At 40.0% G+C, this 22,038-nt stretch overlaps 1 protein-coding gene across 1 annotated transcript; it reads left to right on the top strand.

The window, feature by feature from the left end:
* Positions 1–1,000: 1,000 nt before the first annotated feature.
* Positions 1,001–14,042, top strand: fbxl20 (F-box and leucine-rich repeat protein 20). Its single transcript, XM_063903562.1, has 16 exons — positions 1,001–1,405; positions 1,707–1,892; positions 5,312–5,373; positions 6,138–6,192; positions 6,321–6,395; positions 7,101–7,195; positions 7,308–7,376; positions 7,638–7,733; positions 8,056–8,182; positions 9,433–9,507; positions 10,050–10,180; positions 10,844–10,904; positions 11,073–11,117; positions 11,209–11,265; positions 11,369–11,581; positions 12,219–14,042. The coding sequence occupies exons 2-16, from the start codon at positions 1,851–1,853 to the stop codon at positions 12,324–12,326; spliced, it is 1,311 nt and encodes a 436-aa protein (XP_063759632.1). The 5' UTR covers positions 1,001–1,405; positions 1,707–1,850; the 3' UTR covers positions 12,327–14,042.
* The last annotated feature ends 7,996 nt before the right edge of the window (positions 14,043–22,038 follow it).

Raw genomic sequence — 22,038 nt, 5'->3', positions numbered from 1 at the left:
TCATATTTATTCTAAATACTTTACAGGAAATATGTGGCCATGATAAATAACACAGGGAAAAATGTAAACATTTCACAGATAATATAAGATAAAACATCAGGTGAAGCAAATCAGTATGCAGCAGTTGCAGTAGGCTGATGTTGGAAATTGTGCAAACATGAAAAGTGAAAGTGAATCAAATATGAACAATTAAGGTGATCAAAAAGGTGCACTAATCAGATGTAGACAATGCATGCAATGTAAGCAGTAACAGTAAGTGTAGATATTGTAACTATAAAGATGTAATTCAAAGTTATCATACATTTATACAAAGTAAACGTAGTCATGTGAAAGTTCCCATTCAAATGAATAAATGAACAGTCTACGTATTTTATACTTTGTGTAATTTTAGACCCTTGGCTAACAGGTTAATTAAGTTATGGATGTGAGTGTTAAAATAACCCTTAATGTTCTTCCTGAATTTTATTGTTAACTGAGATTCAATACAAATATGTTAAACATTTCTTATTCTCGTTCTACAAAATTCTAAAGTGTTTTAGAGAACCACCAATCTTGAGACGCATGTTAGTCCCACGGGGATTAATAACGGTACATGTTATATTATCTTATCTTAGTCATATACATATTATGTACCATTTTGTAATGCTTTTTTTATGTGTTGGGGAAAACACATTACCAACCCTCAAGGCTGCAATTTGTCTTGCCGTTAAAATGATTTATCATGTGATATAAGAGCGTTTGTTATGTTTAATCAGTCCCACAAAAAATAATGTAGGTTCCAGTTTTAAAGCATTGTTGTCAAGCGTGTTCCTTGGTTCGGTTACGCAGAATGACAAGCGGCCATCCTGGATGCTGATTGGCTCCACTGTCAAACTGGGGCGTGGCCAGTGAAAAACAAGGAAGTGGCGTTTTCTGCAATAATAACAAAGTTACAATGACTGCAATAGAATAGAGTTAATAACATACTTAAAATCCTTTATATGGTTAGTGTATCAAGAGGAAAAACACATCGCGTATGTGCTCGATATAGCACACTCATGTAGTTGTGAATATAATTATGAGCGCTTTGTTCATGCACTTATATGACAGGGCCTTCAAGTGTAAACGGCATTAAAAGCGATATTTATTATTTTACGTAGGCTGTATGAAAGATATCACAAACTATATCCTCAAATATCTCAATGTGTCTCTATTGGCCTTCATGGATGGTACAATCTACCAACCATCTGGGATAAAACTAAGTTAATTTAACATAGCTCTGTAAACCTGTTGCCTCTAGTCAGGCATTCGTGCAACGTGGGATGTCGAAAAGTTGACACCCCACTTTGATATTTATCTTTGCTCATATGAGCTTGTATCCTACTGGACCCGCACTGCGAGCTGTGGTTTAAGGAACAGTCAACAAGTAAGTAGCCAAAGGCACTCGTTTTTGTGTGTGTGCAATATGCCTTTACATGCCTCAGTGCAATTTATTTATATGTGTTATATTTAAAGAGATGTAGGCGTAAGACCTGCTCCATTTTAAGCTGCCAGGTCCTATTCCTTTTGGGCTTTTGTGTGGATGGATGGGAAGCTGTATAGGGGGGAGGAGGGGGAGGAGGTGAGGGCGAAACAAGCAAGCAGATAAGAGAACTGGCTTGCTGTCTGCTGCCTGTAGCTCTTATTGTTCTAATACAAAATAAGAGGTCTTGACGTTTGTTTTACAGGCCTAAAAACAATAACGACATCGCACCCCACTGAGAGGACGGTAGCATGATAGTCGTGGAGGGGAATCGGCGGAAGACGGCCCGTGTCTGCATTTTACTTCGCCTGCACCGAATCCATTGAGTCGGTAACCACCAGTGTCCGAAATGGGGAAGGAGGTAAACGGTGTTTCGCGGAGTCGGTTTGAGGTGAGCTAAACATCAACATTACTTGACAGTAACTGACACGCATTCAACGTAGCTGTTAAACAAGTTAGGATATGGGCCTACACTGAGGCTGTCGCTGTATTTATTGTAAAACTGCGTTTATGGTGAGGCTGTTGATGCAGCTTCCGCAGTCAATGCTTGGGATTAGGTCAAACGCTGTTGTTTTGTTCAAAACACATATAGCCTAAGCATGGCATGTTGTGTTGTTCAGGACCCACACGCTATTTTTCAGCTAGCATACCCGGCCGTTAATCGATAAATGAGAGGGCTTTAAAGGACCTCACTCGTTTCCCTTTGCGCCGTCAAAACAAAGACACTGAGCACGCCGAGAACAGCTCTGGCACACAATAACATATTTATTAAGAAGAAATGTGTGGGCTTCACTTTTTGAAGAAGCTGTTTTATTATGTTCTTTTTATATGCCAGGGTGTGATTATTTACCGACTTTATTTCTTGGGTTGTCTATCGAGCCGGATTGTTGTGAATGGCTGCTGCGGTTGTGGGGGCCTCGGGTAGTGACTGCTACATGAACCCCGTGTTAGCACGGACCCTAACAACAAATAGGCCCAAGCCGCCCCGATGTAACACACCATAACCTGTACTGATAGCACAAGGGCCATATTGAAGCTACAGACTTATGCTACGGTGTTATGTAGCATTTACCATTGAGTAAACTTTGTGCCGCAAGAAGCGTAGCTGAATATTTTGATCAAACTTGCACACAAACGCTTTGTTCGCGGCCGGTGACATTGGGCGGGGTGGCCTGTGCACTTGGTGTTGTTTAATCCCCGACTAGCGTGGGATTTGTGTGTGGTTTTATTTATTTTTAACGGTGCAACAGCTGACTACTCAGAAGATCCAGGCAGTTACCTTCTGGCCCGACAGCTGCAGTAGCGCGGCTGTGTCAAGTTAAGAGGATTTGGGGTAGGAAACCGGAAGTACCACGACCTGGACTTCAGATTAAAATAAACACTTTTTTGTATTTATTAGGGATCCTAACCAGGAGGTACGTGTTCTATAACTTTTCGTTAAAATGGTAGAAACACAAGTCATTCTTTTTAGTTTCCTAGTATTGGTTTAGCGGCAAATGTGGTTTAAATTATACTTCTTAGTATGTACGTTTTACAATTCAGCTCCCTTCACTTTGCTTTAGGGAGAACAATACATTGAAAGTCCTTATAATATTTGTAATATGCATATGTATCATCTTGTATTAAACCTAATCAGTATATGTAGATATTAGAAAACTGTAATGTCTCCATTGGTGCAACTTGGGATACAGAAAAGTAAACAATAAACATAATGTATGTTTAGAAGCATCTCTTTTCTTTTTGAGATTTGTGTATTTTTAAGCATGGTCCTTTTTCAATAAAGATTTAATAATAAAAAATACAAAACAGGGGAGACAACAACAAAGTCCATCAGGAATAAATTACTTTTCAATTGGTTGGTTCTGATCCTATAGAGGGTATCTTAGAGTAAAGTTGAGTGTCTGTTATACATCTTTGACAGTAAAACTTCAAGTTGGGTATTAGTTTGTCTTAGAAAATCATGCAGTCTATGAAATGTATGATGGCATGATTGATCTGATACGGAACACATTTTTAAAATGTTGAAGTCGCATGTACTGTACATGTTTGAAATTGTAAAATGTTTGAAATTGTAAAAAAATGTGTTTTTTAAATGTTAAAAAACGAAGCCAATAGGATGTATTATCAAAGCACAATACATCTTTTTCTCTTATTTGACTTGTCCAGAGTTAGCCAGTAGTCTAATTGTAGAATCCTGAAGCCTGAGACTTGAGATAAAATAGTTACAAAAGCAATTTCTAAAGTGTTTGTGGGGAGAGTTTTATTTTAACAGACATTTCCAGAAACTTCCTCATGCACTTTGTCTGGCTTTACGGCTCTGCAGCAGATACTGATCTGATGAATACCAGCCCTAAACAAAACAATACACCCCTCTGAAAAGTTGACAGGCATTAATGACCCCGAATTCTGTTTTCCCAATAAAAAGGAATTATTTTACATTAGTTTGACACTGTTAATCAAACACAGTGTCAGAATCTCAAGAAACAAGTTAAAAAAACGATTTCTCCCAAAAATATTTTCACTTTTTTGTTGCTTTACAATGATCTCTAGCTGGAGGTTACAGTTCACCCAGGTTTTTGTACCTCCTGCCAGGCTTGCTTTACTGGCTATAGCTGACCAGTGGAGAAAACATAATGCTCTTCATTCATGCAGCATCAGGTTCATTTTTTGTTAGATTACAAAAGGGGACAGTGTATGCCTGTCGACCATGTGCATCTGCTTCTTTGGAAATGGCCCTGGATTATTTGTCCACAAAGTAGCGCTGTGGAGGACGAGCTGTCAGTCCATTTGCCCTAAATCCAAATGTGAAATGTCTGTCCTTTCTTACCCTGTCACAATTTCAAACGTATGAGCTGGCAGGCACACCCTGTAGAGACAGCTGTGGTTGAATGGAGTTTGTGTGTTTATCAGAGAGACATTGAAAGGCTATGACCCAGAGAAGGATGGATTTCTAAAACGTTCAACCTGTTGGTTTATTTTTATGGGCTGATAAATAGGTTTTTGCAAGTCCCTCAAAATCTGAAACTGTTGTGAAAGGTTTTGGAGAGACACCTATAATCAAAATCCACAGCGTAAATGATGTAATTACCCATGAGTTCCTGTATTTACTCAAACACAAAAAATCAAACATCACATTTATTTTGGGATCATGGATGCTTCGTATTTGTACCTGTAAGGAATTGCGCAAATAAGTACATGCCAATTCCTTGTTGATGTTGTCACAGATGTTTGCCTCTTGTAAATATCATGTGCACGTTTTATTTACACACTTAAGCCCCCGCCCCTCAATTACTCTGTCCCCTGTTTAGATTTATCTTCCATAGAATCTATGGAAGAAAATACAATTGGCCAGATGTTGCTTTATTTGCCTTCTTGCGATGACATCCTTCATTTAGCAAATCCAGCTGTTAATTATTCCTTAAAAATGATGGAAAACCTTGGAGTCATTAATAACTGTGTGTCTATTTAAATATTTGGGCCTAATACATGCTAATTGATAGCGTCAATGTGTACTTAGGCTTTTTCTGTGGGTCAAAGGCTTGTATTTGGCCAAACAACACACAATGATTTATGTTGAAATGCATTCTGTTTGCAGGACTTGGATAAATTTCTCTTAGACTCACAAAGATTACTGATGTAAATTCAGCAGTGTAAACAATACAGGAATCATTGGGAGAATATGCATTTTGCACTGATTTTGCTTCTAGAAAATGTCTCTTTGTTTTAATGCTGGGGCCATCCTTGTGTGAGCCGATTGGATAGAGGGGGCCCTGGCTACCAGGACTAATATTATCCTCTGCAACCTTTCAGATGTTCACAAATAGTGATGAGGCGGTCATCAATAAGAAGCTGCCCAAGGAGCTGTTGCTACGGTGAGTGACATTTCAAAACACTTCAATCAGAATCTCTTTAGGGTTTTTAACAAGTGAAAATGGCCATGTTGTATACGCCCCTCCCTGCCTTCATTGCAACACACTCTTTCTCGACAACCTCCAAACGAACACACATGTTGTGCATTCCACAATCATATACTGTTGTGTTTACATGCCCCTTAGCAAATATTTCCACTAAACTAACCACTGAGATGCACGTTTCCCCTCATTCTCCACCTTACTATGCTAAAATTCTAATTAAAAACAGATGCATGAGGCTATAAAGTGTTGAAATCAAGTTCAGGCTGAACATAAAATAAAATCCAAGAGCCCCTGGGCACACAGAAAATGAAGGCCGTAACTCCAGCCTCGTCCTTGTCAGCCCAGCTGCCTGTGCTGTGGGCCAGAATCAGCACCCTGATTTGTGAGACTGGTAGGCTGTGCTTGGACTCACTGCATCCTTGCTTCAACATTAACACAGGTTTTGCTGCATTGAGTGAATCTTATAGTAAGTTTCCAGCTCTGTTGCTTAGAAGCTTGTCTTCCTCTCCAGGCCGCCCTCTTTGAATAAACACACCCTTTTCTTGCAAAATGGCTACACATTTTTCTCCTGCCTTTAGTCAAAGACAATATTAGCTGATTTACTGACACCCGTGTGTTGTGAGGGTCAGCAGAAGCAGGGTTGAGTTGGGCAGTTTAGTGTAAAAAGGAAGCTTCTGGTAGCTGGGATCAGGGTCTCTAAACCTTCCCTGTCTGTCTTCCAGAATCTTCTCCTTTCTGGATGTGGTGACACTCTGTCGCTGTGCCCAGGTCTCACGGGTGAGTCTGTTTTCACAAGGTGTGTGTATGCATGTGTGCGTGACTGTGCGTGTTTGTCTGTGTGTTTATGTAGTATGTTCCAGAACAAACTTGACCCTAAATGTCTGTTTCTTCCCCCCTGCTCTCAGTCCTGGAACGTTCTGGCCTTGGATGGCAGCAACTGGCAACGGATCGACCTCTTCGACTTTCAGAGGGACATTGAGGTGAGTAAATGTGATCTCCTAGTACTTTACTCTTACCTTTTAACTTCAGTCTTTGCTATTCACTCTTCCGTTTACGCTTAACCCCAACATGATCATTTGTATACCAATGACTCACCCTGTGCTACCTTGATTTGCAAAGAAAACATTTTTCTTGCTAACAGAGGACAAAGAATTTTAAATCAAAGAAATGTTTTCATAAATTGAAGTAAATAGGGACCGCGTTTTACAAATCTATAGCAAAACATCCTTTCACAAACACCCCCACAAACTAGGGCACTATAAACCAAGTCATACTTACTTAGTCATATTCTCACTACTTTCTAAACACACGGAGTGTTTGAAACACTTCCCACTACCATACATGTAGCACGTCATTGCAAGCTTGACACTGTTTCTGCTGAAATGTTTTAAATATGGAGATAAATGAGACTTGGATATCCTTATTTGTAAATGGATTTGTTGATATTAGTTTTGCTGTTATTAAACGTGGCCCCCATTAACCTCGATTCAAGACGTGTTTGGATTCTTTATTCAACGTGGAGTCATGCGGGGGGAAAAACAAGTTCTCTTTAAGAGTTCAAGGTAACACTGAGTAGTTGATATAAGAATAATCGTTTTTGAAGGGAATGTTTTTTATATGTCTTTACTCTAAATTGAGGTTTAGAAGCAGATATAGCCGGCTGAGTGGATCGTTTTTTGTTGCAGGGCCGGGTGGTCGAGAACATCTCGAAGCGATGTGGGGGGTTCCTCAGGAAGCTGAGCCTGCGGGGTTGTCTGGGTGTGGGTGACAGCGCCCTGAGGTGAGTTTGGCAAGGACTGTCAGAAATCGTAGTTCTAGTTCAGACTCTGGGGACAGCGACACCAGCGAGTTCTTTGTAACTCACATCACATAAACAATGTTTTTCTCTTTAGGACTTTTTCGCAGAACTGCAGGAACATCGAGCTGCTTAGTCTGAACGGCTGTACCAAAATTACTGACAGGTATGCTTATGTGTCTTTTGAAAGGCTGCCTGATGATTTCTACTACAGATCTTCTAATGTGTATTTATTCCTTATTTTAGATTTTTTTTTTTTTTCTACTTGTGCTTGCCTAGTTATTTGAGAACTATTATGAATCTTGTTGTTGTGTTTATATGTTCATCGTAAAGCACTTTGTTAAGCTGGTTTTGAAATTTGCTATAATAAACGGTGTTATTATTATTACTTCTCCTTGAAGAGGCTCATTGTCCTTCTCCTCTGCAGCACGTGTAATAGCCTCAGTAAGTTCTGTCCAAAGCTAAAGCACCTGGACCTCGCCTCCTGTACCTCAATCACCAACCTGTCACTCAAAGCTCTCAGGTATGTTTAACATTGTGTTGTACACTTCCACTGCATTTACAACATCTTAAGCATCCTTATCCAACAGTCAGATACAAGCATACCTCCCTGGTTTATTTCCTGTTTAACCCACAACAGTAACAAATCAGATTTAAAGAAATACAAATACACTATTAAATCATAGTGTATTTGGTTTGTAAGCTTTCTATCACATTGTGTACTTTCTTTGTACATTCTGTACTGTATATTCTCTCCCTCTCTCATAGCTTTGTTTGTGTTTTGCAATCTTACTCTAGTTGGTTTCTTACTACTTTTCTGACCTTTCCTTATTTCCTCTTGTCAGTGAGGGTTGTCCCCTGCTGGAGCAGCTCAACATCTCCTGGTGTGATCAGGTTACCAAGGATGGCATCCAGGCCCTGGTGCGCTGCTGTCCTGGGCTCAAAGGCCTTTTCCTCAAGGGATGCACACAGGTATGCTAGGGTGGGGGGGTAAGTAGGGCTGTGAGGGTACGGCTTACAGCACAATTTGTTGGAGAGTGGCGCTGCGCACTTAATCCAAATGTTATCGAAATCCCATTATCTGAATCACAGAAAGCGCAATATTTGGTGAAGTCAAAATATCTGAATGTATGTTGGTGCTGCAGAGAAGTCCTGGCCTATAATGGTATTCTACAAATGTAATAAATGTCCAGATCTCATTAAATAAATCAAAATATATCATTTTAATATTGTTTTTAAATGTTTTAAAATTGTGTAGATTTTTTTTTTCTAAATGTACTTTTTAGGCAGCCTTGATTTAGGTTAGTTTTTGATTGAGCTTTGAATTTAAACATTTTATATAAAATATAAGGGGTGTAGATGTCAAATACATCATGAGTAACTTGAGCCAATATGGGATGTTGGACCACTGTTAAGCACTGCACTAGGTTGAACTGTTTTTGTACATTACTTCATAGCTGCCATCACTTATTACACCAACGGCCAAGTTCCTCTTATTTGGATCCAAGACAACACAGTTGCTCTACTGCAAACATTTATTTCCTGTGCAATAGAGAATATTTCTGAGGAAAGCAATGCCAGACACTGTTTACAGCAAATGTGAACGCCTTCATATAGCACCATCCGGTTCTATTAACAGTCAACACTGCAGTGTGAAAATACAACCACGTATCTATTTAAGGTCGCCACAAATAATGAATTTAAAGAACAAAACAAATCACAACATTACTGAGTTGCCAGAGCTGTTGATTCAACATAATGGTAATTTAAAGTTTGTTAAATTATATTGTGTTAAATCAAGATGTGTTTGTATAACAGCTCTATATCTGTGACAGTAGAGGGGTTAGGTGTGATAATCCTTATATATTTCTGTTAGATCGTTTTTACATGTCATTGCCGTTGTATTTCCTTAAATCTTTTGCAGACTGGTTTATCAATAAAATGTGTTATTTGACTTTTCCGGCATCTTACTGTTTTTATTACTGTATATCTGCTATTAACTAGTCAATTAATCAATTTTCTTAACTTTAGAGCTCCTACTTTGATTTTTATCATATATGGTTTTTCGTTTTAGCCCTTTATGAATGTGGAATCATGGCTTTGCTGTAAACGAAATCGATGCTAGGCCAATTTGATGAGGATCAGTTTAAGAAATAATAAAAGTACTAAATATTGTAATACATGTTCGACCTCTTTCTTTCCTCTGCCTATCTCCTGCCCAGTTAGAGGACGAGGCCCTGAAGCATATCGGGGCTCACTGTCCGGAGCTGGTCACACTCAACCTGCAGACATGTTCAGTAAGTTAAACCTCTTTCTCTTTGCAATTTCAATGGTATTTTTCAGATTGAATGCTCGTCGGTTTGATTTATTAAAAAAACAAGTGCACAATGTGCCTTTCAACTCGAATCACATTGTAGACTTCATTGTTAGCCTATAATGCATACAATGCGCATATATTTTTTTCTGGCTGTACCCATCTTCAAAATCCCCCTCATTCAGCACCTCTTCACATCACCCTTCTACATCTCTCCATCTTCTCCTCATCTCACACCTCAGGATCTCATCCTCTCCTCTTGTCCCAGTTGTTCCTTCTCTTCCCTTACCCAGCTTTTTCTCACCTATCTATCCTCAGCCTGAACTCCCAAGAGTTTTCTTGAGCTAAGCTTGAAACAAAAAAATACAAGGATAAAGAAATTGCTCTCATTTGCTGAGTGTCGAGGTGGTATACATGAATATATATGTTGTATTACACATAGCTATTGGTGAACACAGGAAACAGTTTTTCATCTCCCAGTAGATGGATTTAAATGTCACGCAAATCTTCTTTCTCTGTGAGTAGCAGATCACAGATGAGGGCCTCATCACAATCTGCAGGGGTTGTCACCGCCTTCAGTCTCTCTGTGTGTCGGGTTGCGCCAACATCACAGACGCCATTCTGCACGCCCTGGGACAGAACTGCCCTCGCCTCAGGTCAATTCTAATGCATACACACACTTCCTCATACCGAAGCACGCACCACTTCCTAGATACCCGTGAATGGTTTCTTTTCTTTTATATATATATAATTAAAGTTCTCTGATTGAAACCCTAGATCCTTGAAAACTAATTGCTTTCTTTGACTTGTCTGCAATGGTGGAAAAAAAGCACTTCATTTCGTTATTCACTTTCATTTTTGAAGACTTAACCTAAGAATAAATAGCTTTCAGGGAAGGATTTCTTTTGTCATTGTGAGATATTTTTTATAAGAAATCATATTTACTCATTGCACAAAGACCTCTGTGAACGCTGTTTAAATAAGTGAAAAATAATGTGTGTGTCTGGTTTGAATCTGTTGCAAAATGATGTGTTTTTCTTTGTGGCCCATGCTGCACTGTTCAACCAAGTTTGTAGAAAATCTGGCCAGTGTTTTTTTTCAGGCAAACAAATCAAAAGGAAAACATTACCTCCTTTTAATAATCCTGACGTAAGTTTTAAGGATGGAGAATAAGAATCTGATGGCTAAGAATACAAAAAAGAAGCCTTTCTGCAGAAAAGCTCAATCTTTACTACTGTTGATCCAGATAGATTATCAAACAGTCACAGACTGAAGTGGAGCCATTGTATAACTCTCTGCTCCTCTGTTTTTCATTTCAGAATACTAGAAGTGGCTCGCTGCTCTCAGCTTACAGATGTGGGCTTCACTACGTTAGCGAGGGTGAGTGCGGCGTTTTGTTGACATGTAAACACAAAGACTTGATGCACACACATTTGACATTGATGTCTCATTTGCTTTTATTCCCAATAAATCTTGAAAACCAAATATTTCAAGATTCACAATGCTATATCAGACATTTCCCTTTGCTTGTCACTTTCTCTGCTGCAGAATTGTCATGAGCTTGAGAAAATGGATTTAGAAGAATGTGTGCAGGTAAGTAAACAATCCCAGCAACATAAATACATTTCCTGCCGTTGTTGCACAAAGACTGCAGTTGTGACATTTGTATTTAATGTTGCCTCAGATCACAGATGGAACGCTCATCCAGCTGTCCATCCATTGTCCTCGTTTGCAAGTCCTGGTGAGTGTACAGCTGCCACTCGTGTAGCATTTACCAAAACCACAGCACGGCTTGTTCTGGCAGACAGCTGAGTAATGGAGCTCCTCTGTTGGTCCTCCTGTAGAGCCTGTCTCACTGTGAGCTGATCACGGATGACGGCATCAGACACCTGGGCAGCGGACCCTGCGCTCACGACCGTTTGGAGGTGATCGAGCTGGACAACTGCCCCCTCATCACAGATGCCTCGCTGGAGCACCTGAAGAACTGCCATAGTCTGGATCGCATTGAGCTCTACGACTGCCAGCAGATCACCCGCGCAGGCATCAAGAGACTAAGGGTGAGTTGTGTGGGCTATCCTCAGTGAGTAAGCACTGATTCATACCCAAGTGCCCAATTTGTGAAAGATTTGGTGCGAGATTGATTTCCTTTATCAGGGTATGTATATTTGTCATAATTGCCTTTATGCTAATGATGTTGTATCTCTAGCTGCCCATTGGTTGTGAGTTCAGGCTCAACTATCCAGGCTAGTTTTGGACTCTGGAAGGTTATTATTTAAAGTACAGAAGTCGTTTACCAACACAGCTCATCACCTATGATATCTCTCAACCTCATAACCAGTGTTAACTCCATGGTCCAACACAGAATGTATTCAAAATGTGTTATGCAAGTGAGTTGAAAATACAAATATTTAGAGGAGTATATCTGACTTTCTGAGTAGTCCGTGTGATTTAAATTGACACATACATTTCAAGAAGGCCTATCATTTCAGCTTCAAAACAAAGATGTATTTTAATGAAGATATATATGTTTCAAATCAGTCTGGTAAGGGAAGCAACAGAGTTTAAGATGTCAAAGATTAAACTTGGAGTCGACTCTCCACCTACATAGTGATGAATCAAGTGAGTGAAATGTTTGCAATTATTTGAAGTATTTGTAAAATCTATTAAGACATTGTTCCTCTTTTCTTTCTACAGACCCATCTGCCTAACATCAAAGTGCATGCGTACTTTGCTCCCGTCACTCCGCCCCCCTCTGTCGGGGGCAGCCGTCAGAGGTTTTGCCGCTGTTGCATCCTGCTATGATGTAAAGACAACCAACCCCCCTTTCCTCTTCCTCATACACGCTTCCCGCAGCTCGTCACTTGACCCCTGACCTGCTGTCCTCCTCCTGGCGCCCCGACATAAGAGTACGTGCTGGTGTGCCTCCCTGCCCCTCCCCACCCTTTTGAGCTGCAGAGAGAGGGAGAGAGCCAAAACATCCTACACGATCTTGGGTAACTTTCCCCAGAAACATTCCCCAATCTCTCCTCCACAACAATACAGTTGATGCACAGCAGACTTTCGGATGTGCACACACACATATCTAAACACACGGATTTACGCTTCGAAGAATGTCAGAACATTCCTGGTCTGTGATCAGTGAACAAACAACTAGTACAAAGAGGGTTATATACAAATAAAAAGTGGTCCCTACGGTTTAAGGGATTTACCTCTCAATCATAAAAAGTAAATATTAACCTTCACATCAGAAACCATTCTTCTGTATTTGAGAGGAGTGATACTATTTACTTATTTAGCACTTTGAGACAGATTACAGTCATAGCCTCTAAACTGAATATTGAAAAAGCCCTCTTAACCTCTCACAAATACTTCCCTCGGTGTTAACAGCTACCTCTAGACGGGAACTGCACTTGAGTAGATCCTGTGTTAGCTTTGTTCTGCAGTTCATGTTGAAAAGAGTAGCGATGCAGCGAGTAAACTGCCGACACCTCCAACACACACACACATGCACACACATAGAAAGCAGCAGAAAGCCTATTTTTGTGATTTAAAAGAAAAAAAACTTGCAGCTATTTGCACTTACAGTAAAGCAATGATGAGACACTTTAAAAAGATGACCATCTGAGAATCTAAGTCTAATCTAAGACTGTCATTTTACTAACAACACACACAAATCTCCATGCACACACTGAGCTTGCTACACCTGTGCCCTCACCTCTCTCTGTCTCTCTGTTACAATCAGATGCTTCAATATACTGAAGAGGAAAAAAAAAAAGACAAAGTTTGATATTTTTCTAAAAATGGACCCCAATTAAGACTCACAAGTTGGGACTCGAAAAGATGCCAAATGATGCATGTAACACCTCTAGTTTTTTAAAATCTAATTGTAAATATATGTGGACTGCGGAGTCCGAGAGTCAAAGCCAGCTAAACGACAGATGATGATATGAGATCAGGGCAGAGGTTTCTGTCAGTGCGTCGCTCCGAGGGAACTATGGCGAAGCTCGCACATGCTTGTTAAAGTGTGTTTGAAATATGTGCTGGCGCTTAATAGACCATCAGAATGAGCCGACACTTAATCTGGAGTTTGACAGAATAGTCTAGACGGATTTCAGAAAAAAGGCCTTTTATAAGAAGTAAGGAGCATTTATGGGTACAAGTCGGGAACCGGCCTACCTTACATATTTCAAGGGTGCTGAGTCCAAAAAAACCGGTACCCGGGTGAAATTTTGAGGTTTTGACCTTCTAATTTGCATATTAAAATGGCCGCCAAATTGCCCATCTTGCACAGTTATTGGACCATTTCCTCCTAGTTTTTTTTGTAAGTAGGCAATCAAGATGAGGAAATTAAGTTTCTAGATCGATAGTCAAGGGTCAAACAAGGATATAGTGGAGGCTCAGTGCCTTTTTTATGTATATATATATGCAAAATACCAACTTTTAAGGTGAAATTAAGCATTATTTGTGTCATTTTTTAAGGCCGACATAAATATTAAATAAAAGTTACTCTGAAATTTTCCCTGTTGATATGACATATGATGTACACCATATTATATGATAACAAAGAAAAAAATCCATTGCAAGTTGTCTGAGATTTCATGTTTTTTTTTTTTTTTTTTTTTGCAAATTAAGCATTTGTTCTCTAAATTCTAAGACGGGAAAAACCCAGGTGAATAGGGAAAAATATTCAAAAAGAGACCACCATGAAACGTACCAAGTTGAATATTTAGATCAGTACATAGCATGGTCAGTCCCATCGCTGCGGACCCTTTGCCTGAGGTGAATTAACAGCAAAGAGGATCGTAACAGTTTCACACGCTTTGGTAAGTTTCCTGCTTTTTGATTTTTTTAGACAAAAAATGTCAATATTCCTTAGTTATTGATTGAGCTTGTTAACCCTATTTATCCAAAATGATACTTTTTCAACCATAGTGGGTCAAAATTGTGTATTTCAATGATATTGAGATGGCTAGCAACTGGGAGAAAACTAGCTAACAGTTAGCTAACAGTTTTGGAGGGGAAAAAAACAGCTAGCTAGTTTTTTTTTCTTCCAGTTGTGCCCTAAAGATGACCACCTCTGTTGATACAAGTTTATTTCTTATAATTCCAACCCAAACATAGCCCTGTGGCAGCATAAATCCCCCTACTTTCTAGCTAGCTAGCTAGCTAACAAGCTATCATAGGGCAATGGATGCTGGGGAGTGACTGCTGTGACAGGGCTAGATTTGGGGGGAGGAATTATCAAAAATACATGTGTCAACAGAGGTGGTATATCCTCAAAGGGCCATACCAGTTATGAAACATTCATGTAACATTAGGGGTGGGAGAAAAAATCGATTCACATATACATCACGATATCTTTTTTGACGATTTTTAAATAGATCTTTTTCTTCTTTATTGTGCAATGTGCATTTGTTCGCCTTTTTTACATACAGAGAGTACAGGTTTTGAAAAGGGTTTAAGTTCACTTTATAATGGAGTATGTTAATTTGGCTCCTACAGTATTTGTGTGCAGATAAATGTTAAAAATGCAGACTAAAAATCGAGAGAATCGGCAATATCGTAGAATCGTAATTTAAATCGAATCGCCATCCAAAAAAATCGTAGAAGAATCGAATCGGGAGAAAAGCATATCGTCCCAGCCCTATGGCTGCTGATGAAAATCCTGAAATGATTCCTCAGTTGATAACATATCTGAAGCAGGAACAGTTTGACAGTCTCCTCAAAGATTTCATCGCAAGTAAATCTGAAGATGTCAACTTTGTCTTCTGGTGGAACTACATGGATATGGTCTCAACACTGTTGCAGTTTACACGAGCTCAGCGTGATGGACTCTGGGAGCTTCATCTTCACTCCTTCAGCTGGATGTTGCCGTACTTCATGCGATATGACCACCTGAACTATGCAAGATGGGGGCCAGTGTATATTGCTGAGATGCACCAACTCCCAGAACCTGTACTATCTGAGTTCCAAAGAGGCAACTTTGTTGTGAAGCGGTCCGATCAACGATTCAACCAGGTCGATCCAGACCAAGCAATGGAGTGGATCAACGGAACAGGGAAAAAAGGAGGGGGGATCATTGGCATTACTAAGACACCTTCAGCCCTTTCCAGATGGACACTCTCCTACAACATGAGGTCCCATGTAGCAGAAGAGACACATTTGATGTTCAGCAACACACCTGAGAAAACCTACGTCCACAATGAAGCTACCAAATCCCGTGAAAAGAGAGACAACAGAGACGAAATGGCATTGGTTTTAGTCTTCAAAGGGTTCAAGGTGTTTGATTCAGTCTCCTCAGGCTCATTGCAAAATCTCGCCACGAAAGACGTTGCCACAGAGGCTATCCAAAGCTCATTACTTTCTGCCAAAGACCTAGGACAAGAAAAAGTGAATTCATTCATTGAGAAAAGGATGATTGTTCCTGAGGACAAAGATAAACCAGAGGTCCCAATCCATGCAACCCTACATAAGAGCAAAGCTAAAACATTTGCATCTCTGTATGAAGTGGCCAAAAATCCTAAAATCAAAGACAACAGAACTGTCATAAAGGCTGACCGAAACATTCTCAAACGCCTTGTTACGGCCTATGAGGCAGGTCGTCCAGTTGACTTACCAGCTGTCCTAAAACACGAGCTTCTGCCAGTTCCCATATCCCTTGCTGAAATGAATGGGACACTTCGCACTGGAAACAAGTCTGTATTAGTAAATAAGTTAACTGAAGACATAGTCTGTCCTGAGGCTATTGAACTTCCCGACATGTCATCTTGTCTCATCATAGATGGACAGGCACTTGTGGTTGCCCTTGGAAAGCCAGACAAAGCAGTAACATTTGGGGATCTGGCCGACACATTTGTCAGAGCAGTGTTGAAAGCAGGATGTTACTATAAAAGGATAGACGTTGTGTTTGACAGATACAGAGAAGAGACCATCAAGGGTGCTACCAGGACACGACGCACAAAAGCAGCTCAACCAATCAGACGACTTGTTGAGGGTCGTGATGTGCCTCTTCCAAAAAACTGGACCAATTTCCTGTCCCTCCCTGACAACAAAGCTGATCTTGCCAATCTACTCTCTGAAGAACTATGTGCTCAGGCACCGGATGATAAAGAGATAGTAGTTGCTGGTGGGTTCAGAGACGAAGAGACGGAGGTTAGGTCATCAAAAGCAACAACCAACCTGACTCATCTGAGAGCCACACACGAAGAGGCAGATACCCGATTGGTATTACATGCAGTGCACTGCCAGTCAGACACAGTAGTCGTGTCATCTAGAGACACTGATGTACTTGTGATTCTCGTTTCCCATTTCCCACACGTAGCATGTAAAAAACTCTGGCTGTTGTCTGGTACCACAAGGAAGCCACAATATATACCAATTGATGCTGTTTTTAACAAACTGCCAAAGGATTCAGCACCAAGCCTTGTAGCATTTCATGCACTAACTGGTTGTGATACCACATCATACATTGCAAGTCACACCAAAAGTACATCATGGAAAGTCTGGAAAATGCACCATCAATTGCTCAGCAACCTCGGAATTGGTGATCTCACGGAGGACACTCAAAGATCTTCAGAGGCTTTTGTCTGCAGAATATATGATGTGCATAAAACAGACTCTGTTGATGCAGCAAGGCATATACTTTTCTCCAGGACAGGTAAACCAGAAGCAATGCCGCCTACAAGCGATGCGCTCCACTTCCATCTGCTGAGAGTACACTACCAGGCAATGGTTTGGAGAAATGCTCACTATGCCACACCTGAGCTTCCTTCACCCTTGGACATGGGATGGAAAGATGGTGATTCAGGACTACAGCCCATTCTTATGTCACAGAACCCAATACCTGAAAGTTGCCTGGAAATGATCAGGTGTGCCTGTAAAAAACAATGCACAACACGCCAGTGCAAATGCCGAAAATCGGGGATGTTATGCACTGCAATGTGTACATGTCAGAGTGATGACCAATGTCCTTGTTTAAATGTGGAGTTGTAGTCCTCAAGCATACCAAGGCAATGGGTAACCAAAGAACTTGGAAAAGGACTGCAGAAAGAAATACTAATCAAAATGAAATTCCAAAGACAAATGGCACACAAGCAAACTAGAAAGGTATAAAAACAATTTACCAAAACAAGTGACCTATGGAACTTACAGAAGACAGATGAAAGCAAAGCAATTCAGCTAGAAACATGAAAGAAAATATACAGAAACAAGATGTGATCTGTAGAACTGTTCAAGGGAAGTTTCATGTTTTTTTTTCCCTATTCACTTGGGTTTTTCGATGTTTGAATTAAGAGCATTATGCTTTGTTTGCATAAAAAAATGAATTCTCAGACAACTTGCAATGGTGTTTTTCTTAGTTATTATGTAATATGGAATACATCACATATCATATATACACTGGGAACATTTAAGAGTGATATTGACTGAATATTTATGTCGGCCTTAAAAAATGACACAAATAATGCTTAATTTCACCTTAAAAGTTGGTATTTTGCATATATATATACATAAAAAAGGCACTGAGCCTCCACTATATCCTTGCTCTGACCCCAGACTATAGATCTAGACACTTAATTCATCATCTTTGATTGCCTACTTACAAAAAAACTTGGGGAAAATGGTCCAACGACTGAGCAAGATAGGGAGTTTGGCGGCCATTTTGATATGCAAATTAGAAGGTCAAAAACTCAAAATTTCGCTCGGGTACCGGTTTTTTTGGATTCAGCACCCTTGAAATATGTAAAGTAGGCCGGTTCCCAACTTGTACCCATAAATGCTCCTTACATTCACTTTTTGGGTACATCCCGTCTAGTCTAGAAGAACTGACTGTGACTGGACTCTGAATCGCTTGTCAACAACTGAAAAGTTATAAAGACACTCTTTTGACTGGCGTAAAAAAAAGTCTGACATTACATTCATGTTGTCAGACAAGAAGAATGGAAAGAAAAAGCCAACTGAAATCAGTCAAAGTATGTTTATTTTCCGTTAATTTGATTTCATTTGGTTGCTCTTCTTTTTGCATCGGGGAAGTTTCTGATGACGAGGATCTGGTCAACCAGCGGTGAGAGGATGCGCCGGTGACTTTTCGACTCCCTTGAGGACTTATGACACCCTGCCACCTGTGACTTTGCCCGATGTATAAACCAGATCAGAGCGGGGGAGTCACTGAAAGGGGAAGTGAACTGAATTTTGAGCGCACAATTCTGGCCTACTGACAGATATGATGGAATGATTTTTGTCTCATCGGTGGGTGATAATGGACTTCGGACCTACGCCCTATGAAGTATTGAAGCCTTTTCTTATGGGTTATCTTCTCCTGCACTTGCACCTGCTTTATTCTGTCTCATTTTCTTCCAAGTTTCTTTTTATAAATGTGTCTTTTACTGCTTTTCTTTCTGGTTTCTTCTGGATCTCCACCTTTTTTTTCTCTCTCTTCTTTTCGCATTTCTGTTTTGGTGTGGTTTGGATTGCGCCTGCTTTGTGTTTGAAGTCTTGAGTTCAGTGTCTCCAAGTTGAGTTTGAGCCTTCTTCCAGTCCTCAGTTTTGATCTGATGGTGTTTGTGTTTTTATTCAGAGTTTATTGTTACTAAATGTCCAGAGTGTAGCCTTTGTCTAGGGGAAGTGTTGGAGCCAGTGCAATTGTAATAAATGTTAATATTTGAGTTGGATTTTTTAAAATGTGAGTTGAGAAGGGGTTCACGATGACATGTATGTATGATGTAGGTTCTACTTATTGAATGTTTCCATCAAGGAGAAGTCGTCAGGATGGCTGTTCAGGCATAGTTACCACTTTAGCAGAATCAGATTTTTCTCCCTATGCGTGCTGACCTTCATTTTTATGCCTTGCCCTCTCATAATGCATCCTGCCCAAATATTAAAAGAGACGGAAATTGTCACAAAGACAATTCTAGTGACTTTGAGATCTGACGGCTACAGCAGGCGGGATAATACAAACTGCGACAATTCCGTGTAATCCAGTCAGATCTGTTTTGTTTGAATGGGGATTTACGGAGATTAGTGAACAACTAAGAGTCAAGATGGCGGATATATGTAATGTATTCTGTCACTTGCCTCCGGGGTTAAGCAGGTTAACTGGTGGAAAAAGGAAAGGTTTGCAGGATTAAAGACTGTGAGCGTTGTTGTTAAAACCTGCCCTGTTGGTGGCAATGCTTCTTACAACATGTGCTCAAACAAGTCAGACACAATGAAGGGATTACAGGTCATCTTTGAACTGCTCCTGATGGTTTAATATGAACAAAAGAAACATCCTATCGTCATTCTGTTCATGGCACAGTATACACTACAGGCTCAAGGAAGCAAACATGTTTTTCCTAACAGTATCAAACACCTCTTTGTCCTTCTGTCAGACCTTCCACCTGTTCATACGGAGGTCGGATTCTGTGCTCTCGATGCGTTTGTTTTATGTCCCAAACACTGGAGTGAGGACAGAGGGCAAGAGATGAATCTAAGGTGTGTTCATTCTAAATTTACACCTGAGAAATTTCAAAAACAATTTTGACAATGACTGTAGCTCATATAATTACTGTAAATCTTTTCCTTTTTTTTCTTTCTTTTTTTATTAACCGATATAAATGAATATGTACGTATGAATAAATATATACCTATATTATTAAAACGTGTGGTTTTCTCTCTGGTGTTGAACTTGTTCTCAATTCACAGCTAACGGTTGTTAAGCGTTGTCAGACAGCAGATGGCAGCAATGATTCAGTTGTAATGCTCCCTCCATCACTGCAGGTCTGATCTCAGCCCAGCTGGTGACAGGGTTCAGATCTGTCTGCTGATTTAATGAGCCCAATTGATTTTGTTTAGTCAGGGTTAAAGGTAGTTAAACCTCCAGTTGACAGACTGATATACATGGTTCATTTGAAATACAATTATCGAACTGAATAGTTTGTTAAAAAAAAGAAAATCCTGAGATAATGGATTATTTCTTTAAGGGAAAACAAAATGGATTCTATAGAAATTTAAAGTAAATCACAATTGATTTTCATGTGAACTTTAACCTTCAAATTCTTTATGAAAACATGAACAATGTAAAACTTATATTTGTATATCAAAATCACTACTGTTGCACACTGAGATTTATGTTGCAGTTTCTTTCTTTTCCCCCAGCAAGGTACATTTGCTATTGAGGACCAAGTAAGCCACATCAAAACACAAGTGGACATGCTTCACTTTTTTCTATTCCTTTCAGCTATTAAGATGAAGCTATATTGCAGGATTAGAACTGGCACTTGGGTAACTGAAGATTTTTCTTGTATAGTCGGTTTAAAAACACTAGTCGGGTGTCCATATGAGCGTGAAGCAGGTTTTGTTGCTGTAATGATCCTCCTGTTCATACTGGCCATTAAAGATCCCTAATACACTTGCATTGTAAGAGATTGGGGACAAAATACATAGTATTTTTTCTGTACATATTCTCAAGTTTATCTGAAGACAAGTGGAAAAAACTTGCACCTTAATCTTTTTTTTGTCCATTATATTATAACATAATTTACTCACAAGTACAGCTTGTTTGTGAATTTGCTGATTTAAAGTACAATTCACAAAAATCCAAAAGCACAGCCTTTGTCAGATGGGGGCACATGGTTCAAAATGTGACTGTTGGAGCACGTTGGACACCGCATGCAGACTCAATTCTGTGTTTGCTTACGCACACATTTCTGAGGTGAAATGACAGATGAACAATCAGTATCAATTTATTCCAGTGGAAAGAGCAGCAGCTCTGGTCCTGTTACTGCACCATGACGACTGCTGTCATGGCAGGGAGTTGTCTTCCGCGGCATGGGACTCATTTTGTTCGTTCCATCCTCCTTTTGTTTCGCTTGTCTCCAAATCACTGAGAGTTCAATGTGTTTCCACTGTCGTCTTAATGTTCATTTTTAGCAGCCTTGTTCCGGCACCTGGGGGATCTGTGTGTGTGTGTGTGTGTGTGTGTGTGTGTGTGTGTGTGTGTGTGTGTGTGTGTGTGTGTGTGTGTGTGTGTGTGTGTGTGTGTGTGTGTGTGTGTGTGTGTGTGTGTGTGTGTGTGTGTGTGTGTGTGTGTGTGTGTGTGTGTGTGTGTGTGTGTGTGTGTGTGTGTGTGTGTGTGTGTGTGTGTGTGCGCACCCTACAGCACTTCACTTTTCTGAGTTTTCTTCTTTAAACGCAGACAGATCTGATGGCAGATCATTGCACAATGCCCCACCAAGACATTGTGTGTCAGTTTATTTTTGACGGCGAAGCCACAGATAGAAAACTTTTGACTTGGCTTTCTGTTTTGTTTCTTCGCAAAGTCTTCCCTTCAGCAGTCACTCTAACTGCTCTGCCCTTGCTGTGAAGCAATAATTAATGTGATAACAGAGGCTCCCTCCCTTTGTCTTCCTTCTGTCTCTTTTCTCCAACACACCCACACACAAGTATTTTGACAGCTTGCAGAGAACCTTGATGTCAGACTTAGGTGAAAAAAGATGCATAAACATACTTTAATCCCATTTATTTGCATTATTTGCTT

This window comes from Eleginops maclovinus, chromosome 16 (genome assembly GCF_036324505.1).
Source record: "Eleginops maclovinus isolate JMC-PN-2008 ecotype Puerto Natales chromosome 16, JC_Emac_rtc_rv5, whole genome shotgun sequence".
In the NCBI taxonomy this organism is placed as follows: Eukaryota; Metazoa; Chordata; class Actinopteri; order Perciformes; family Eleginopidae; genus Eleginops; species Eleginops maclovinus.
Note: the sequence above shows the minus strand (reverse complement) of the source record. Positions and strands in the feature narration are given on the sequence as shown.